This window comes from Emiliania huxleyi, assembly GCF_000372725.1.
Source record: "Emiliania huxleyi CCMP1516 unplaced genomic scaffold EMIHUscaffold_240, whole genome shotgun sequence".
Taxonomy (NCBI): Eukaryota; Haptophyta; order Isochrysidales; family Noelaerhabdaceae; genus Emiliania; species Emiliania huxleyi.
The window spans coordinates 75,992-95,468 of NW_005200249.1; the positions used below are offsets into that span (position 1 = coordinate 75,992).

General features: G+C 66.9%; 6 protein-coding genes across 6 annotated transcripts; 3 read left to right on the top strand and 3 right to left on the bottom strand.

Moving 5' to 3' along the window:
• Nucleotides 1-240: 240 nt before the first annotated feature.
• Nucleotides 241-2,755, bottom strand: EMIHUDRAFT_115083 (hypothetical protein; the record flags this gene model as incomplete). The annotated part of the gene is made up of 4 exons (XM_005778668.1): nt 241-387; nt 682-731; nt 1,103-1,532; nt 2,597-2,755. The coding sequence occupies 4 exons, from the start codon at nt 2,753-2,755 to the stop codon at nt 241-243; spliced, it is 786 nt and encodes a 261-aa protein (XP_005778725.1).
• Nucleotides 2,756-5,044: 2,289 nt separating this feature from the next.
• Nucleotides 5,045-5,768, bottom strand: EMIHUDRAFT_457355 (hypothetical protein; the record flags this gene model as incomplete). Its single annotated transcript, XM_005778669.1, has 2 exons — nt 5,045-5,536; nt 5,664-5,768. 2 exons carry the CDS (start codon nt 5,766-5,768, stop codon nt 5,198-5,200), a joined length of 444 nt encoding a protein of 147 aa, XP_005778726.1. The 3' UTR covers nt 5,045-5,197.
• Nucleotides 5,769-6,511: 743 nt separating this feature from the next.
• Nucleotides 6,512-7,577, top strand: EMIHUDRAFT_469008 (hypothetical protein; the record flags this gene model as incomplete). The annotated part of the gene is made up of 2 exons (XM_005778670.1): nt 6,512-6,919; nt 7,014-7,577. The coding sequence occupies 2 exons, from the start codon at nt 6,512-6,514 to the stop codon at nt 7,575-7,577; spliced, it is 972 nt and encodes a 323-aa protein (XP_005778727.1).
• A 621-nt stretch (nt 7,578-8,198) lies between these two features.
• Nucleotides 8,199-14,563, top strand: EMIHUDRAFT_115086 (hypothetical protein; the record flags this gene model as incomplete). The annotated part of the gene is made up of 17 exons (XM_005778671.1): nt 8,199-8,744; nt 8,777-8,836; nt 9,006-10,148; nt 10,473-11,039; nt 11,107-11,220; nt 11,342-11,433; nt 11,728-11,911; nt 11,994-12,040; nt 12,112-12,247; nt 12,323-12,367; nt 12,447-12,521; nt 12,571-12,688; nt 12,778-12,869; nt 13,128-13,251; nt 13,434-13,759; nt 13,835-14,146; nt 14,240-14,563. The coding sequence occupies 17 exons, from the start codon at nt 8,199-8,201 to the stop codon at nt 14,561-14,563; spliced, it is 4,305 nt and encodes a 1,434-aa protein (XP_005778728.1).
• A 913-nt stretch (nt 14,564-15,476) lies between these two features.
• EMIHUDRAFT_236781 (hypothetical protein) lies at nt 15,477-16,838 on the top strand (the record flags this gene model as incomplete). Its single annotated transcript, XM_005778672.1, has 4 exons — nt 15,477-16,384; nt 16,480-16,513; nt 16,627-16,738; nt 16,810-16,838. 4 exons carry the CDS (start codon nt 15,477-15,479, stop codon nt 16,836-16,838), a joined length of 1,083 nt encoding a protein of 360 aa, XP_005778729.1.
• A 1,903-nt stretch (nt 16,839-18,741) lies between these two features.
• On the bottom strand, nt 18,742-19,387 carry EMIHUDRAFT_366983 (hypothetical protein; the record flags this gene model as incomplete). Its single annotated transcript, XM_005778673.1, has 1 exon — nt 18,742-19,387. A coding segment is annotated over one exon (646 nt), but the record flags the coding sequence as incomplete, so codon positions are not given.
• Nucleotides 19,388-19,477: the final 90 nt, after the last annotated feature.

Here is a 19,477-nt window from a genome sequence, read left to right on the forward strand (position 1 = left end):
GTGACAAGGGAGAGACCGACGAGAGTGGGACGGCCGCGAGGTGGCATGAAGGTTGCAGCGAGAAGCGGCGAGAGACTGCGAAAAGAGATACGAAGAGGCAGACTCCCCAGGGTGGGCGACGGCTAGCGCACCACACTCCTCTCCTTAAAATCCCTGTGTGGTGGCGGCGTGCCGTTCTCCCATCCCTCCCTTGGGTTGTGTGTTTTCTTTCTTTCTTTCTTTATCATAACCACGCGCCGTTCAACCATCCCGGAGGGTCTCCGCCGCGTCGTCCCCCTCCTCCCCCTCCCCCCCCTCCGCGCCCCCCTCCGCTCCCTCCCCCTCCTGGCGCCTCCCCCTCCGCAGCGCCTTTGCCGCCCGCCGCCGCGCCATCCGCTCGAGCGCCGCCTGCTCACACACACTTCGGCGTGAGAAGAGGCGCCGTTCGCACCTCCACGCGCCGATCCAGCTCGAGGCGTCGCCTTCGCCGCCGCCTCCCTGGCCGCCTCCCTCTCCTCCCTCGCCTTGCGGCCGAGCCGGCGGCAGGTGAGCGAGACGCGGCGGCGAGGGTGCGGCGGGAGAGCGTGCAGCCAGTCGGGGCCGGCAGAGGGGCCGTCGAGGCGGAGGACCTGAGCGGGCCGGGGACGCGCCGCTTCTCGGTGGGAGAAGAAGAGCGGACGGGCAGTCGACGCGGCAGGGCACCGAACCGCTGGCCAACTCGAGCCGGCAGGCCTCGGTGTACACGGGCTCGCCTTGGGCGGAGGGGGCGGGAGGTGCCGTCACTGTGCGAGTGTGCGTGCGTGCGTGCGTGCGTGCGTGCGTGCGTGCGTGCGTGCGTGCGTGCGTGGGTGGTGCGTGCGTGCGTGCGTGCGTGCGTGCGTGCGTGCGTGCGTGCGTGCGTGCGTGCGTGCGTGCGTGCGTGCGTGCGTGCGTGCGTGCGTGCGTGCGTGCGTGCGTGCGTGCGTGTGTGTGTGTGTGTGTGTGTGTGTGTGTGTGTGTGTGTGTGTGTGTGTGTGTGTGTGTGTGTGTGTGTGTGTGTGTGTGTGTGTGTGTGTGTGTGTGTGTGTGTGTGACTGGGTGCGGGTGATGGTGAGGGTGCGGGTGTGGGTTGAAGAGAGAGCACCTCCCTCCTGCGGCGGCACGCGTGTCCCAAAACCGACGCAGTGGTCCGACAGGAGCGAGACGGTGCAAAACGGCCGCGCGAAGGCATCGCTGTCGACGTGGGGCGGAAGCCAAGCGCCCTCCTCGTACACGTTGACGCAGACCGAGTCGGGCCGCTGCGCCGCACCGAAGACCCCCGCCGCCTCCAGCGCTGAGAAGAGGTCCTCGAGGATTGGAGGGAGCGGCTCGACCGGCGCTCCGAGCAGTTTGTTGCACTTGACGAGGCAGCCAAAGTGGACCGTCTCGCGCCCCTGTCCGCGTGCTGCCCACTCGGCGGGAGGCCGCTGGTACGACTTTCCGGCGAGAAGGCCGGCGCGGCCACGCGCGAGAGCGCTCTCCGCGAATTCCACAAGCGCGGCCTGCGCCGGCGCGTCGAGCAGGTCGCGGAAGAGCTGCAGACCGGCGGGACTCGCTCCGTCACGCTCCATGGCGGCGAAGCGAAGCGGGCGCTTGGTTTTCTTTCTTTGCCGTTCTTAACGGAGTCGCTTAGGCGGCTCCGGTGGTGTGCCGGTGATAGTACTAGCACGCGCCAGTTCGCACCTGTGTCGAGCCTGTGTGCTGTGAGAGAGAGTTGTTTTGTTTAAATTCTTTCTTTGTAAAATTCGGGCCTTCGCCCAACCTTGTCCGCCGGCCCGGACCGACGAACGCGCACAGCGGCGGCGGGTCCGGCATCTTACCCACTCTCACCTCTTGCGTGACCCACTCTGACCTCTTGCAATCGCGTTTCTTACCCCTCGTCCATTCATCGCATTATCTCTCTCTTGTTTGTTTGTTATCTTTCGTCCGTCCCGCTGACGAAACAAATCTCTCTCTCTCCCTCTCTCCCGCTGCGCTGAAAGAAAGAAAGAAAACAGACAAACCAAGGGAGGGATGGGAGGACGGCACGGCGCACGCCGCCACCACACAGGGATTTTAAGGAGAGGAGTGTGGTGGCTGGTGCGCTAGCCGTCGCCCACCCTTGGGCCGTCCGGCCGTGCCCCGCGGGGGCGCGGTCGGCACCAGAAGGGGGTTGATACGTTCTCTAGAGACGACGTAGTCGTGGACGGCCGCAATCACAGTGGACGGACACGACGAGACGAGTGTGAAAGCACGGAGGCAACAAAACACACTAGGGTTCGGGAGAAGGCTAGGGTTAGGGAGAGAGTGCCTGACGGGCTTCGGCCCGACGTCCCCCCCCTCGACTTAGTCGAGTAACGACATAGTCGAGTAACCGTGCACTCTCGGATCACGATGCGTTAGGGAACGTGATGTTCATGACCGGAGATTTGATGTTCATGATCTTGTCACGAAGCTCGAAGAACCGTTCCGGGGCGTCCGACTGCTGGTACAGCTTGATCAGCGCGTCGGTGCCGCTCGCGATGACCTTGCTTGAGAGGGGTTCGATATAAACGGTGCCCCCTGATGCGATGAGAATGAAGATGCCGGTCCGCGTCCTCTGGTCGCTGGAGGTGCTGACCTTGAGGAGGGTGCCGGCATAGGCGAGCGTGCCGGCGCCCGCCTCGACGTTGTTGCGCTTGAGCCACTTTGTGGCTTCTTCAGAAGCGGCTTTTGCGATGACTGCGACATCTTTGGGGGGGACCTCTCCGAGGTCCCCCGCCAGCGAGTCGCCGGCCATATCTGGGATAGCGTGAAGGGACTCCCCCAAAGTGCTGGTCGTGACCAGTTGACGCTGCCACGTCCGGCCGTGCCCCGCGGGGGCGCGGTCGGCACCAGAAGGGGGTTGATACGTTCTCTAGAGACGACGTAGTCGTGGACGGCCGCAATCACAGTGGACGGACACGACGAGACGAGTGTGAAAGCACGGAGGCAACAAAACACACTAGGGTTCGGGAGAAGGCTAGGGTTAGGGAGAGAGTGCCTGACGGGCTTCGGCCCGACGTGGGCGTCTGCCTCTTTCTATCTCTCTATTTTATCTCTTTTCGGACGTCGCAATCCCTGGCCGATTCTCGCTGCAACCTTCATGCCACCTACCTCGCGGACGCGGTCGCCCCACTCACTCTCGTCGTTCTCCCTCCTGTCGCTTCATCCTCTGTCGCGTCGCTCTCCTCTACCTCGTCCTGCTGCGCCGCCGCTGCCCGCCGATCCCTTGCTCTCGCGGCGGTGCTTTGTTCATTTTGCAAAAAATTATTTTCGCACGTTACACCCAAGAACTATGGCGTCCCGCCAGCCCATCCGCGCAAACCACAGGCCCCCCGCACGCGCCTCGAGGAGGATCGACCTTCGCCTCGAGGCCCTCGCGCAGAAGCTCGACCGGCCCCAGACCGCCAAGTCTGCCCTCGCCGAGCTCGCCATGCTAGCCGGCGCCTCCGAGACGGCGCGTCGAGCAATGCGGGTGCGCACACTGCTCATTGGATGGGAACCCGCCCACCGCTCGCGAATTGCCACGGCGGTGGCTGGTGGTCGTGTAGCGCGCGCTGCGCGGTCGGCCTCCGAGCGCGTCCGGCCTCCCTCTCTCTGAAACCCTTAGCTGGTCACCTCCTGCCCACAACCCGTCTCTCAGGCTGCGCGGCTGGAGGAGCGGCTGGCTGGGCTGCTCGGCGAGGGGTGGGTCGACTCGCAGGCACAGTGCTGGTGTATGTCCGCCCTCTCCAACCTGTCCGTCGGGGGCGGCGCCGCCGTTGGTGACGGCAACCAGCTGCAGCTCGGGGTTGTGCCCGTCCTCTCGGCTCTCGTCGCGAGCGGAGCAGCAGAGGTCAGGCACGCGGCGACGCTTCATCTCGCGACGCTGTCGCATTCGACGCGGATGAGAGACGCCATCGCAGCTGAGCGCACCGCCCCGCTCGGGTCGCTCTACAAGCTCGAAGACTCGTGCGCCAAGCCTCCTCCAGCGGAGCCGGCCGGCGCTGGCGTCACTGATCCGGCGGAGGGCTGCACATCTCCATATCACCGGAGGCTGCGTGACGAGGCTCTGGTGTACGCCCGCTGGTCGCTCCGCACGTCGCACGGGCGAAACTACAAACCCGCCTTCGAGAAGAACGCCTTTCTCGCGCGGCAGGCGCGTGCCCGCGGGATGCGAGGCCCCTTGTCTCCAGCGTTCTCCGAACCTTCACAGCACACCTAAATAGGCCAGCCGCGAGGACGGGGCCCTGCGGCTGCAGGCGCGCATCCGCTCACGACTCGCGCGACGCATGTTTACCGCTGGCAGGGTGTCTCGATTGTGCGCCAGTCTTAAGCTGCAGGCGGCCTACCGCGGCAGTCGGACGCGGCAGCTCACACATTCCCTGCGGAGAGACCTCGGCCAGGCGGCCACCATGCTGCAGAAGAACGTCAAGGGGCGGCTCGCTCGGAGGCCCACCCCATCGCCGACTCCCGCCGCCCCGGCCGTGGCGTCGCCGCCTCTGCCAGAGGAGCGGCCGGTGGCGGTGCTCGGGCTGCGGGTTCACAATGCGGAGAACAAGAAGATGTTTATGGTGCTGCGGGTACGAGCGTCGTCCGCCAGGCCTCGCAGCCCTTCGACCAGACCCGCCCGCGACGTGGGAGGAGAGGCGGAGGGTGGGGCGGGCGATGAGTACGTGCCGCTGCTCCTGCGCCTCGAGGGCGGCGGTGCCATGGAGCTGCGCTGCCGATGCGGCCCGGCCTAACGCATAACCCGTGCCGCAGTCGCGAACGCATTCTCGGGGGATCGGAAGCACAGAGAAATCCCGCGAGCGATCTGTGCGGCTTCTGGGCCGGTCCGGCGAGCGGCGTCCGCTCACCGCTGCCCGCGGCGCCGCGCCGATCTCTCCCCCAGGCCCAGCGCCCCGGCCGCCCCCGCGCCCGCCCCGCCCGGCGCCCCCGGGTGGAGAGAAGCGCGAAGGCCGAAGCGCGCAAGCGGCGCCGCTGTGCACGCGGGGCGGTGTGGAGTGTGAGTGTTTATGTAAGTACACGCGACGTATGTCGTTCGAGTTGATCCGCAGCGACCAGCGTAATGTTTCGCGAAGTCTACTAAAAAGGGTTGCCGCTTGCCGGCGCACGATCCTAATATCCGCCCCGGCGAGGGCTTGTCTGAGGAGGGGCCTGGGCTTGTCTCAGGACCTCAGCCCTCGTCACACACGGGCGCCCCGCCAAGCGAGCCACCTCAGAAGGCCAGGAGGCCGAGGCCGGCGCAGACGAAGACGGTGATGACCGGAAAGAGGTGGATGGGCATCTTCGGGTCGAGCGTGAGCTGCGCCTTGAGCGGTCCCATGATGCCAACGGCGATCTGAGTGATCAGGGCCGGCAGAAAGGTCGTCTCCGACGGGCAGACCTTCAGGAGCGCGCACTGGCCGAGGATGAGCACGCCGATGAAGCGGGCAAAGAAGAGGTGGAACGCGTCGAGCTCCTTCTCAAAGAACTGCGAGATGAAGAACTTGGGGATGAGGAGGAACTGGAGGCCAAAGAGGCCGTTCGAGACGACCAGCGTGGTGGCGAAGGTTTCCTGCGACCGAGAGGTTGCGGTGAGGACGTCGCACAGAGCACGGGCACGAGGACCGACAGTTTGTTGTCAAAGGAGGTCGGGAATGCGCGGCGGTGGCCTTCGAGATGACGCCGCCACCGCGCAGCACGAGCGCCTTGGTGAGCGGCGCGTCGACGACGCGCGGCACGAGGGCCGTGGGTGGCGCGAACGCTGCCACTGAGGCGAACAGGGCAGAGAGGAGAACGGCGCGCATTGCTGTTGGGCGGCGGGTTTTCGGGCGCGGTGATTGCTCGGTTTTTTTCCCCGGGCATCCTCCGAGCTCCGACCCAGCGGAGCGCAGACCGAGGGGGGGGTCGGTCGGGTTGGCTCGAGGGTCACACCGCACACGCTCGCCGCAGCTGTGAATAAATAAGTATCTCGAAATACTAGAGACACCAACCAAGCGACCTCTCCCCGTCTAATCACTCCTCGTGACGTCGTCCGAGTTGCTGAGCTCGAGACCGCGCTCAGGATTGGGTCGGAACACGAGCTCGTCCATGTCCACGCTCTGGTCGTCGTCGTCGTCGTCCATGATTAGCTTCGCCGGCGACACACTGTAGCCGTTGACGAGCCGCTTGAGCGCGGCCAGCACCTCCTTCTGCCGGCCGCGCGCCCACGGGGGCAGCGTGCAGTAGAACTCCTCGAAGGTGAACTGCTCCTCCTCCGACTCCAAGAAGAGGTCCACCTCCTTCTCCACCTCCGTCGTGAGGTTGATCTGTAGCTTGAGGGGTGTGTCGCCGCTGTCGCTGTTGTGCCCGCCTCACGTGCATCAATTGAATGGTCTCTCTCTCTCGGAGGGGTCGAGCGAGGGGGGGCACTTGGAGGAGGAGGCGGCCCGGGTAGCTCGCTGCGCGAGCCGAGGGGCGGCCGGGCAGCCGCCTCAGCTGCACCGCCTCCCGTCGCGCCGCGGTCGCCGCCCCCTCAGCGCCGTCGCCGCGTCGTGACTCCTGGCGAGGCATGCGAGCAGGCATCTTGGTTCTCGGCGGGACATCCGCTGGCCTGCTGCTCGCCTACCTCGCAGGACGGCGTCACTGGCGGCGGCGGAAGCCGTCACCTGCGGCTCTGGCGCTGCTAAAGACGGTCGACAGCGCGGCACTCGAGGCGGAGCTGGCGCGGAGATCGGTTGGCGCGCACGTCATCAACACCTCGGTGCGGCCGCTACACGCGGCGCGTGCCGCCGCCATCGACGCCGAGCTCTCCCGCCTCGGCGTCGCCTCGCCGGACGCCCTCGCACCCGGCCCGCCTCGAAAGGCGTACGAGACGTTCGCGCGGCCGCGGGAGGGGGAGCCGTGCGACGACGACTACGTGCGTCGCAAGGCGCCGCTGATGGCGCAGCAGGTCGCCTTCCTCCACCGGCACGAACAGGTGCGGCCCCAGCCGCCTCACCCGTCCGACCCGCCCTCCGCCACAGCTCGCTGTGCATCCCTCCGCCACAGCTCGCTGTGCATCGCGGGCGCAGGCGCGCCGCAACGAGCTTCTGCGCAACGTCGACGACGCAACCCAGGCGCTGGAGCGGGCGGCGCGGCCACGGCACAACGTGACGGTGGTGCTCGACAACCTGCGGTCGGCAGAGAACGTGGGCTCAATCTTCCGGACGGCCGACGCGACGCGGGTGTGTCGCGTGGTCACGTGTGGCTTCACCACCACGCCGCCCGACCGCAAGCTCGAGAAAACGGCGCTCGGCGCTCTCTCGTCGGTGCCGTGCGACCACTTCGAGGCGACGATCGCGGCGGTGAGGCATCTTCGCTCGCGCGGCGTGTACGTGGTTGCGCTGGAGACGACGGAGGACGCGATCCCTCTCGGCGTCGCGCCGCAGCTGGGCGACGAGGGCCGCGGCGTCGCCATCGTGCTCGGCAACGAGGTGACGGGGGTCGACAAGGCCGTGATGGAGGAGTGCGACGCGGTGGTGGAGATCCCGGTCTTCGGCGTCAAAAACTCGCTCAACGTGGCGTGCTGCGCGTCGGTGGCGCTGTACGAGGTTCTCCGCCGGTGGGGCAAGTGGGAGAGCCGCGTCGAGCGATGACGCCGGCGTTCGCCCCGCCGCCAGTCCCAGGCCAGCTGCGCAAGCTACTGAAGGCCCTACCGTGGCCCTGGTACGTGTAGCGAGAGCATGTGCTGCGTCGCGTAGCGAGAGCGGGTGCCGTATGCGCGACACCCGCGTCACGTGAGATTTGTGCGGGTACACGTCAGTCAGCATGGTGCATGCTCGGTCTCTTTTGTTTTTGGTTCATATATCGTTCCTAAAAAGTCTCGAAACAAGTTTTGAGAAGGCTGCCGCCAAATGCAACGCCAAAACGAGCACCTCGCCCCCCCGTACCTCCGTACCTATTCCTTTAATTTAGGCCACCGGGCACGGGGCAGGCAACGGCCCTTTTGCGGCTCTTAACTTCTTCAGCAATTTTTCCCGATTGTGGTGCCAGTGCAACCCAAAAGAAAGAAAAACAAAAGCGATCAGCGATCTAGAATTCTTTTGCCTGTGTTAGTGCCAGTGCGCGCCAGTCCCGTGCCCAGTGTTGTGCGAGGGAGTTTTGTTGTAAAATTCTTTTGCCGGGAGAGCACTACCCCCCCACCTTGGTTGCCGACAACGCCGGCCGCTCGGCTAGTGACTCGGCGCTCGCCTAACGCGTTGGGCTATCCCGACGCGATGGGCTGCGGCGCAAGCTTGCCGACGGCGGCGGAGTTCCTGTCGGAGTTCCCGCTGCCCGCGGCGCAGTACGGTGACCTGGCCACCACCGATAAGGTCGTGGTGCTCAAAGTGAAGCAGAAGCTCTTCTCGATCCGTGGAGACTTCATTGTCAAGGACGCCGAGGGCACGCCGTTCTGCAAGGTCATCGGCATATTCGCATCAATGCGGCAGCGCTGCGTCATCAAGGACATGAACGACCAGCCTGTCGCGTGTGTGCTCGAGAAGGTCATGTCCATGTCGCCGGCGATGTTCATCTATGGCTTCAAGCCGTACTTCGAGGGACAGCAGCCAACCGGAGAGACGCAGAACGAGCTGCCTCTGTACGCGTGGGCCAAGGTGTGGAAGCCGATAAAAAGCCTGACGCCGATGCTCTGCATCCAGATGGCCAACGGCAACGACAGCTACACGGAGGCAAGCTTCGAGACGACCGACTTCAAGGCGAAGGCACCGAGCATGCTCGCGCCGCGCCTCTCCGTGTGCAAGGGCGCCGAGTTTGGGACGAACGTTGCTGCCTCATCGACCGCGCCACGCTCCAGTTCGAGGGCATGAACGTGTACGACGTCACGGTCGCCAAGGGCATCGACCCGATCCTCATGGTCGGCCTCACCCTGTGCAAGGACAAGATCGAAGAGAAGCAGAGTTCTTGAGAGAGGGGTGCCGCCCCCACAGCCGCCTCCGCTGGCGCCTCCGCTGGCGCCGCCCCGGGCGCAGCCTCCTCGAGCAACTCCCCGATGATGAAAAACGGGCCCGCTGAATTTCTTCCAGGAGACCAAGGCGGTGCCACGGCGCCGCTACCACCCGCCCAAACTTACGCCGGCGGCGGAGCTGCTGGATCTTTCGGAGTTCTCGTCTACCAGCGAGTTCTTACAGCAGGCGCAGCGGCGGTACACCGTCGGCGTACACCATCGCAACTGGCTCGCCCTCGCCGACGCCTTCGTCAGCGAGGCATCCCGGCAGGGCGGCCGCTACAAGACTGGCAGGTGCAAGAACCACAAGTGCTGGCGCGAGGCGATTCGGTTCGTCGCAGTCAGCCAGGAGGGGGCTGGCGCCTTCCTGAATGCGATCCCCATGCGGGATGATATGAAGATGGAGACGTGGGCGATGCGCATGACAGTTCAGCGCCGCCTCGGCCTCCCGCTCGATGTTGCCTGCCAGGCGGTGGAGGCGGGCAAGAAGGCGCCAAACGGCAAGCCGCACGAAGAACTCGGCGATGCCGCAATGGTCAACCCGCGTGCGAAGCACGCGACACGACACAAATACCTGCTCAAACGACTCGTCAAGACCCTTCGCTCGGCGTGGGGCATGCTCATCGAGATGGAGCCGACTGCACACCTCAGTTACAGTAACCCTAAACAACCTGACGTGGCGGCGGCGAACATCGGCAAAGGGCATGTGCGCCTCGTTGGCGACTTGAAACTGACGAGCTCGCTTGCGTGCAAGGGTGGCGATCGGCTCGGCTGGAAGGGGGCTTTTGTCGCCTTCGGCAACACCGAGCGGGCGCTGCTCGACTTAGTGTTAGGGCATGCTGCATGGCCGCGGCCGGGAGGGGGGGGGGAGGGGGGGAGGGAGGCGGAGGATGCAGAGGCGGAGGCGGCGGCGGCGGAAGAGGAGGAGGGGGAGAGTGAGGGGGAGGCGGAGGCGGGGGCACCTGTGACGGCCCGCTACGAGAAGGGCGAGTACCGGTTCGCGCGGGAGAAGAATTGCGACCTGCGTTTGCTCGACTTCGAGACGTTCGGCGGCTTCGGGGACGGCGTCCGCAGAATTCTTCGGCAGGCGGCGGACCAGCTGAGTAACAAACTTTCGCACGCTCAGCACCTCGATGAGGTCACATGGACCACCAAGAACTGGCACGGGCTGCAGATGCAGCGCTTGTCTGTCGTTCTCCACACCGCCGTGGCGTGGCAGACGGTGAACGAGCTAGCGTGCGGGGACAGCGGCATTGTGCACGGAGCTAAGTGCATTGCCGTTCTTAACGGAGTCGCTTAGGCGGCTCCGGTGGTGTGCCGGTGATAGTACTAGCACGCGCCAGTTCGCACCTGTGTCGAGCCTGTCTGCTGTGAGAGAGAGTTGTTTTGTTTAAATTCTTTTTTCAGAAAAACGGGAGCGTGAAAAAATCGCGCGCCGCGCGCGCCAACCCGCCGCCCCTGGGACTGCCAAAACGCAGGAGTCGACAGAGGCCCGCGAATCGGCACAATGCCACCCAAGCGCACGCGCGACGGCTCTGACTCCGAGGCCTCCTTCACCGACGACGACGACGTCGACGTCGACGACGAGCCAGCGCCCGACCTTTCCGACGGCGACGAGGCGGAGGACAACCCTTCCCGGAGGCGCTCCGTTGCAGAGCGACTCAAGCGACTGCAAACGAGCTACCCGCACGACCGCGACCGCACACGCGAGTGGCTTCTCGAGCGCGTGGGCGACGCGGAGGCCCGCATCGCAGCCGCCACCACCGCCTCTCTCTCGCAGCCGAGAAGCCTCAAGTGCTCTCTCCATTCGTACCAACTCGACGGCTTTCGCTGGCTGGTGGCGCTGCACCGGTGCGGCCTCTCCGGCATCCTCGCCGACGAGATGGGGCTCGGGAAGACGGCGCAGGCGATCGCTCTCCTCGCGCACCTCCGCGAGAGCGGCGGCGGCGGCGGCGGCCCCTTCCTCGTCATCGCGCCGTTGTCGACCTTGTCTGGCTGGGCGCTGCAGCTCTCGTCCTTCTGCCCGGCGCTCTCCTTCCTGCAGTACACCGGCGCCGCAGCCGACCGCGCCGCCGCCCGCCGCCGCCTCTCCGCCGCCTCGCCTCCCGACATCGTCCCCACACCTCCGAGGCTGGCGCGGCAGTGAAGAAGGCTCTCTTCACAGCTCCACCCGTGAACAGGTCCTCGCCTCCTTCGAGCCGGTGCTCGCAGATGCGCCCGAGCTGCGCGCCGTGGCGTGGAGCTTCGCCGTGATAGACGAGGCGCGCCGGCTCCAACAAACCTCGTCCCGACACGTCCGCGACACGTCCTCGCATGGCCCGCGACACGTCCTTGCATGGCCCGTCCCGGAGGCGCACCGGCTCCAGAACCTTCCCTGACCCTTCCAAGAACCTTCCATCACGGCCCGTCCCGCAGGCGCACCGGCTCAAGAACCGCGCCTCCTCCCTCTACCACTGCCTGCTAGACGAGCTCGGCCTCGGAGGCGTGCCTCGCCTGCTGCTGGCCTGGTGAGCAAGGATGACTCATGAACAGCCGTTGGCCTCTCGCCAGGCGTGCCTCGCCTGCTGCTGACTGGCACCCCGATGCAGAACCGCGCCGGCGGGCTCTTCTCCTCGTCTCCTCCCCCTCCCTCACGGTCCGATGGAGCAGTCCATCCTCCGCAGGCGAGCTCTTCTCCCTCCTCCACTTCGCAGCCCCGTCTCTCTTCGACGACGCGGGCGGGTTCGTGACTTGGCTCGGGCGGCACCTCGCGCCGGGCCACCCAGGATCACCCGAGACCGCCCGAGATCGTCCGAGAGTAGGCTCGAGGAGGGCCTCGCGCCGGGCGGCGACGGCGCGGCCGCGGCGCAACGGCTGTGGCGGCCGCTGATGCTGCGGCGCCGCAAGGCGGAGCACTTGAGTCTTCCGCCAAAGGTGGAGCGGAGCGTGCGCGTGCCGCTCCGCCCGCTGCAGCGGCGGTGGTACCGCGCGCTGCTGGAGAAGAATGTGTCGGCGCTTGGGCCGGCGAGCAGGCCCTGGCGTCGCTGGACCTACTGCCGCCTCTCTTCACGGCTCTGGCTGTGAGCAGGCGAGCAACGCCCGCTCGCTCGTCAACGTGCTCGCCTCGTTGCGCAAGTGCTGCAGCCTCCTGCGCTCTCCGCGAGGACGATATCAGCCGAGACCACCCGAGAGTGTGGCGAGATCAGGTGCTGCAACCACCCGTACTTGTTCCCGGGCGCAGAGCCGGAGCCGTTCGAGGAGGGCGAGCACATTGTGGCAGCCTCGGCCAAGCTGCTGCTGCTCGACCGGCTGCTGCGCAAGATGAAGCCGCGCGGCGACCGGGTCCTCCTCTCGAGAGGAGAGCCACGCCCTGTGACATGTGTGTCCTCGACCCACCCGGCTGCACCGCTTGCTCAGGTCCTCCTCTTCTGCCAGAGCACGCAGATGCTCGACGTGCTGCAGGTTCCCCCCTCAGCCGCTGCGGCTATCGTCATTGTCATCGTCGTCGTCGTTCTCATTATGATTACCGTCCTCATTGCAGGACTACTTCCACCTCCGCCGCTGGAGCTACGAGCGACTCGACGGCTCCGCGCGCGCAGAGGAGCGGTGGGCGGCGGTGGCAAGTTTCCTAGACACTCCCTAGACACTTCCTAGACACTTCCTAGGAGCGGTGGGCGGCGGTGGCAAGCTTCCAGCGGCAGCCGGGAGGAGGAGGAGGCGGCGGCAGCAGCGGCAGCGGCGGCATCACGGAGCCGTTTGTCTTCCTGCTCTCGACCCGAGCAGGTGTGCGGCCGGGGCTTCGGCCTTTTCCGCGGCAGAGGGACGCGTCCACGAGAAGGACGCGTCCACGAGACACGTCCACCGCTCGCCAGGCGGACTGGGCCTCAACCTCACCGCCGCCAACGTCGTCCTCTTCTACGACCACGACTGGAACCCGCAGGCCGACTCGCAAGCCACCGACCGGGTGTGCCTAGACGTCGACGCGAGGCCTGTCACAGGCAAGCTGCTCACCGCTCTAGCTTTGAACAGGTCCACCGCCTCGGGCAGACTCGTGGAAGTGTCTAGGAAGTGTCTAGGAAGTGTCTATGAACAGGTTCACCGCCTCGGGCAGACTCGTCCTGTGCTGGTGCTTCGCCTCGTGTGCGCCGGAACGGTGGGGGGAGGCGACCCCGCCCCCTACCGACAAGTGGCTCGCAGCTGGTGAGCAGTGGAGGATGAATAGGTGGAGGAGGTGATCTTGCGCCGCGCGCACGCGAAGCTGCTCGCGTCGCGCGGCGTCTTGGCCGAGGAGGAGGAGGAGGAGGAGGAGGAGGAGGGCGGGGCGGGGAGGCCTTCGGGCGCGCCGAGTGCGTCGATGGCGGCGGAGGCGATCGCCTTTGGACTCGCCGACCTGATGGAGGGAGGCGGCGGAGACGGCGAGGGAGGCGGCGGGGCAGGAGGCGGAGGGGCAGGCGAGGGAGGCGAGTCGCTGGCCGACGCACGGAGTCGCTTCCCTCTGCGCAGCAGCTACAGCTCCCTGCCCGGCTAGGCGGCCCAGGCGGCCCGACTGACGCGCAGCTCGACTGGCTTGTGAGCGGCGAGAAGAGCGGCGCCAGCGGCAGCGGCGGCGCTGGCGGCTCCGAATGCGACTCGATCTACGTCTTCGACGGTGTAGACTTCGCAGGCAGCGCTGCGCGGCGGCGCGCCGAGGACACCAAGGCGCTGACCGCTCTCGTCGCGGCGACAGAGGCGCGGACGCAGCTTGCGGGAGGAGGAGGCGGAGGTGGCGACGCGGGCCGTGGGCGGCGGCTTGGGCCTCATAGGACCGGTGAGGAGGCTGCAGCGGAGCGGGCGAAGCAGGAGGCGGAGAGGGCGGTGGCGGAGGCGGCGAGGCGAGAGAAGGGCGCGCAGCCGTGAGCAGCGTCTCCTCAGACAATAGAGCGTGGACAGGCGGCGAAGCGCGAGAGGGCGAAGCAGCGCAAGGAGCAGCGGTGGCGCAAGGCGGGCTACATTTCCCTTTCGCTGCCCGATCCGACTAGCCTTGCCGGCGCCGCTTCTGCCTCTGGCGGCAGCGCAGTGGCAGCGGCGGCCTCCTCTCCCGACGAAGCTGCGGACGACTCTGACGCCACCGACGGAGAGGAGGCGCCGCTTCGCTTCGCAGTCGGCGACGCGATGCGCGGCGGAGGCGGCGGAGGCGAGCGGATCGTCCTCGTCTTTGCGGACGCGTCTGGCCGCTGGCCGGGCAAGGGATTCTTCCGCTCCGTGAGTGCGCTGTCGGGGAAGCCGCAGGCGCACGAGGCAGACGAGGCGGCGAGAGGTTCGTCCGAGCTCACCCGAGCTCACCCCCCGTGACAGGCGGCCTACGAGGCGGCGCACGAGAACGGCGACCTCTCTCTCGGCGACGCGCACCTCGTCGAGTGCGGCAGCGGCCTCGCGGTCTGCCTGCTGGTGGTGCTCAAGAGGGACAAGCGCGCGCCGCATGGCACGCCGCCAGACCTCTGCGCCGCCTCGCTCGACGCCGCCCTCGCCCGGCTGGCTCCGGTGGCAGCGCGGCGTGGAGCCAGCCTCCACTCCCCGCGCCTCCCCAGCGGCGGCGGTGGCGGCGCTTGGTATTCGGTCGAGAGGCTGCTGCGGAAGCACGCGGCCGTACAGACGACCGTGTACTACTTCAAGCGGTGAACACACGGTATGTTCAGGTCACGCGTGCAGGCACAGAGCTTTTTTGTCTCTCCGTCGTTCTCCCGAGGAGTTGATGTGTCCGGCCTCCCGGCTCTCAACTTTGACTCGGCTGTGTGCAGGGTAGGCTCCGCCTCACTCATCTCGGACTGGATTCCACTAATTGATTTTCCTAAAGGGTGCGGACCGTGTGAGTTCTGAGGAAAAATCGGGGGACGCGACCCACCTCGCCACAGACGGTCCCGCGCCTCGCCGCTAAGACCAAAGACGGGTACACTACCGCGGCTGGCGTGTGCGTGTACCCGTCTTTGTCCGGAGTGAATACTCCAACGCGCTCGTCGGTGACGGTGTCCCCCAACCTGCGCCGCGCTCGGCGAACCTCGTCCTCGACAGCGCGCCCCTTCGGTGGCATGCATCTCTTTGCGCCTGAAGCCTGGAGAGCAGCTCCTCTGCTGCTCACACACTCTGCACAGTTGACACAGCCTACTGTGCGGCTGCCACAGCTGTGACAGCGATGGGCTCGCCCTCACTGGCCCTCCAGTCACTTGTGCTGCGGCTTGTGTGAGCGACACTGTGCTCGGCGACTGCCGGCACACTGTGAGACCATGGGTGTGAGGTTAAACCACGCTACCAGCGCTTGGTCACATCGGCCCCGAGGTCAGATCCTTCTACTCTGTTGATGACAAGACTTGTCTACTGGCTGGATGGAGCCGAGCAGGAGACCCAGGAGGGCCCAGCGCACAACCCCTGGCTGGTCAACTCAGGGTCCACCCCGTAGCGTCGTCAAAGTGAGGTCTGGACGTCGACGGTCGAGCGGGAAAAGTTTCGCGAGAGAGCCTGTGTTCTAAACACAAGAGTTTTGGTAAAATTCTTCACACCTGTGGGCCAGAAATCTAACACACACGATCCCCGAGCAATGGATGGGTGGACGCACCGCCTCCGGCTGCCGACTCTGCGCGATCCGCGCGGTGCGTGGATGACGTTTGCTGCCATCTTCTACGTCGTCGGCGGCATAGCGTGCAGCCTGTACTGCTACCTGCACACGGGCGATCTGTCTGCCGCGGCTCTTGGTGGTGCAGTTCTGCTAGCTGCGCACAGCCGCTCAATTGCCGCTTGGCTGGTGCACGAATTCGCGCACTCGACGCTCTTCCTCGAATCGGAGTGGAACACTGCGGCGGGCGTTGCGATGATGTGGCTGTGCGGCTGCCCGTACGTCGACTTTGTGCATTGCAAGCGCATCCACATCGCGCACCACAAGGACCGTGCCGACACGGGAAGCTTTGACCATCAGGAGGACCTGAGGAAGCTGCGGGCGCCGCTGCTGAACGCGGTGTACGCGCTCGAGTACTTCTACGTGCCGGTCGTCGAGTGCCTCGTCCACGCGCGCGTCGCCCTCTGCCCGCTCGGGCTCTATCCGCTCGCTCGCCGCGACCCTTCCACGCCGATGCGCATTACCCTCACCGCGTTCGCCGGTGTGATCGCACTGCTCGCGTTGTGGAGCCACTTATGGATCGCCGGCGGCGTGCGCGCCGTGGCCCTCCGCGCGGTCGAGGCCTGCCTGATGACCCACTTTCACGCCATCCACGACTGCTTCCAGCACACGTACGAGGTGATCGCGGATGAGAACTGGGAGACGATGTATGCACACGGGCCCGGGGAGCGCACCGCTGCGTACGAGGAAGAGAATACCTACTCCAACCTTTTGAGCACCCGCTGGCCGCTGCTGAACCTGGCCTCACTGAACTTTGGGTACCACAACGCTCACCACGCCCGTATGATGACGCCGTGGTACGAGCTGCCCAACCTACACGCAAGGCTCTACGGGTGCAGCAGTACAGCAACCGGCAGGTGCTGCCCATCCGAGAGTTGCTCTGGTCGTGGCATGCACACCGCCTCAAGCGCATCCTCCACCCGGGCAGGGCGAAGTCGTTCATCCGTCTCCTTCATCACCGCGTGAGATCGGTCTTCGGTGCTGTAGCCGTCAGTGGACAATGCTTTTCTGGTTCTGCTACATACCCCGGCGGCGGTGAGTGCGCGGAGCCTCGCCGTCCTCGCCGTCCTCGCAGGAGTCGCGGCCGCAATACCCCGGCCGAAGGTCGACAAAGATGCCGTCGGAACAGCCCCGCTACAAGCTCCTGCGCGTGCCGGGCTGCGCCACGTGCGTACCGCGTGCCGGAGGTCGAGCACGTGCACGGAGGTGCATCCCGCCGGCCAAACCGCAGCGTTCGCGCCACCTCCCTCCGCATCAGGATGCAAAGGGCTGATGGGACGATTTTAAGCGTGGCGAATGGCTGCAGCGGCGTCCCGGCAGTGTCCAGTGAGGTGCGTGACGCGAGGAACGGGAGTCCCACTGGGTGGGGGCGGGGGTGAGGAAGTATCGCCACGCGCCAATGCTGGCAGAACAGGCCTGAGGTCGAAGCCTACCGACACCGTCTTCCTCAGCCACACGCCGACAAACGCCGCCACACTGCGTGGAGTGTCTCTGTCTCGTGGCAGCTGCCAGCTCTCCAGCTGGCACGCCGCAGTGTCGGTATCTCTGTGTTAGAGGTGTCACGAATCTGGGGACCCTTTGAGGCTTCACGCTAACACGGAGCTAGCTCTCGGGCCTGTACAGTTGCGTCTAGGGCGCAAAACCGCACACAGCGGCCTCTACAATGTCTCTGCGTTGTACTCGCGCTAGCGGCGGACGCAACAAATCACGTACCGGTCCGCCACTGCGCTGTACTTGCTCACGCCGCGCCGCCACAGCCGATCGAAATAGCTCGAGCTGGCGACGACGTGCCCGCACCACTCGCCTGGCGGCGCCACAATCAGCTGCAGCCCGCCCGCCGTCCGCCGCAGCGCACGCGCGCCGTCTGCGGCGGCGGCGGCCTTGGCTGCCTCGAGCGCGCCCGGCACGGCTGCCCACGCCCCGTGCGCAGCGAGGCTGTCTAGCAGGAGATCGGCAAACCACGCGTTGTCGGTGACGATGGTGAAGGTGCCCCCCGGTCGCAGCGCGGCAGCGGCCGCGTCGAAGAGGCGACGGTCGAGCATGTGCGCCGCCTCTGGCTGCTGCTGCTGCTGCTGCTGCTGCTGCTGCTGCTGCTGCTGCTGGCGGGGCGCGGCGCCGCCGACCGCGTGTTGCTGCGGCGGCTCCGGGTGGTTGCAATAGATGGCCTGCAGCGACTCGGGCGGGATCCATCGCTCGAGCGCGTCGGAGGCGCTTGCCGAGAGCGTCGCCGCGTTCCGCCTGCCCGCCAGCGCCAGCTTGGCCGCCGTGGCGTGAGCGCGGTCGCGGCGCAGCTCCAAGGCGAGCCAGCGGACGTGCGAGGGCGCCGCCTCGGCCTGGGCAGCCACCCACTCGCCGCCTCCGCAGCCGATCTCGAGCCGGTACTCTGCCGTCCGCTGCTCTGCCGTCCGCTGCTCTGCCGTCCGCTGCTCTGGCGCCAGGCCTCCCTCGCTCGGCGCAGCTCTGCTCCGCTTGCGCTCGCCCTTGCGCTGCTTGTGCGTCGCCTCCTCAAACAGCGCGGCGAGGTCCAAGCCCGCGCCCGCGCGGAGCACCCGCCGCAGCCTCTTCCGCACCGCCGCTGCCTCAGCCTCGCCCGCGCCTTCTCCACCCCGCCCGAGCCTCTCCCGCCACACACCCAGCCCACACCCCCTCTCGAGCTCCTCCCCGACAGACGCCACGGCGGCTCTGCGCGAAGCGTCGTCGTCGTCGTCGCCGTCCGCTGGCGCCGGCAGCGGCAGCAGCCGTCGGAGCAGCAGCGGCAGCGCGGCGGGCGGCGCGGCGGCTGCGAGCCGCCCGAGCTCGGCCAGCTCACTCTCCGCCTCCTCCTTTTGGTGCTGGCGGAAGACGCGCGCACCCCGCCGCTCGTCGTCGCCGCCGCCGCTCCTGCCGCCCTCGTCGTCGGCCCTCGCCAGCAGCTCGCGCGCCGCCGCCGCCTCGGTCTTGCAGCGCGCCCACTCGCCGGCGAGCGCCGAGCCGCGGCAGACGGCGACGCGCACCCGTGCGGCGGCGTGGGCAGAGGGGCGGCCCCGGCACGGCGCGCCCAGCGCGCGCGTGGCAAAGGCGGTGGCCTCGTCGAGCCGCAGAGCCTGCGCGCAGAGCAGCCCCACGTACTCGAACGTCGACGCGTCGGGAGACGCTGCCGCCCAAGCGCCGCTTCCCAGCCGCTGCACGAGGGCCACTGCATCGTCGACGCCTCCGCCCGCGACGCAGGCGCGGAGGAAAGCGTTGGCGAGCACGCGCCATCCGATGTTGCCGCCTCCGCCGCCGCTCGCTCCGCCGAGCTCGCGCTCGGCCTCGCCAAGCAGCCGTCGAGCGGCCAGGAGGTCGCCTGCGCTGACAGCCGCCGCATACTCTGCCGGCTGCGGCTGGTGGCCCGAAGCGTTCATCGCCGCCAGCGCATCGCGTGCGCCCTGCCCATCGCCGCACGCGGCGTGGGCGTCGATGAGGATGGCGTGCGAGCGCGAGTCGGCCAAGGCCTCGCCGGCAGAGTAGGCGGCGCGGCACGCCGACAACTGCCTCGACTGCGCTAGCTGCGTCAGCCGTGCATTGAACTCGCGCGTGCCGCCACGGACGCGCCATATCCGAGAGCTGTCAAAGACGTCGACGCCCATCTCACGCAGCGCCTCGCGCGCACGATCGGCAGCGCCGTAGTCCTTGACGGCCTTGGCGGACAGCCGCTGCCCAAGCAGCTCGTAGACGCGCGGCTCGTCCACCGGCACTAGCCCATTGTCGTCGCGCCGGTAGCCATGCGTCTCGATGGGTGCCGGCCCACGGTGGGTCTGCAGTACGCCGCGTAGACCGAAGACCTCAACCTCGTCGGACGGGGGGTGCGGCCTCATCGTCGACGACTCACTGCTGGTTCGGACGGGACGCGTGCCGCGCGGACCACACTTTCTCTTTTCTTTCTCGTAAAATTCTTTCTTCTCTTC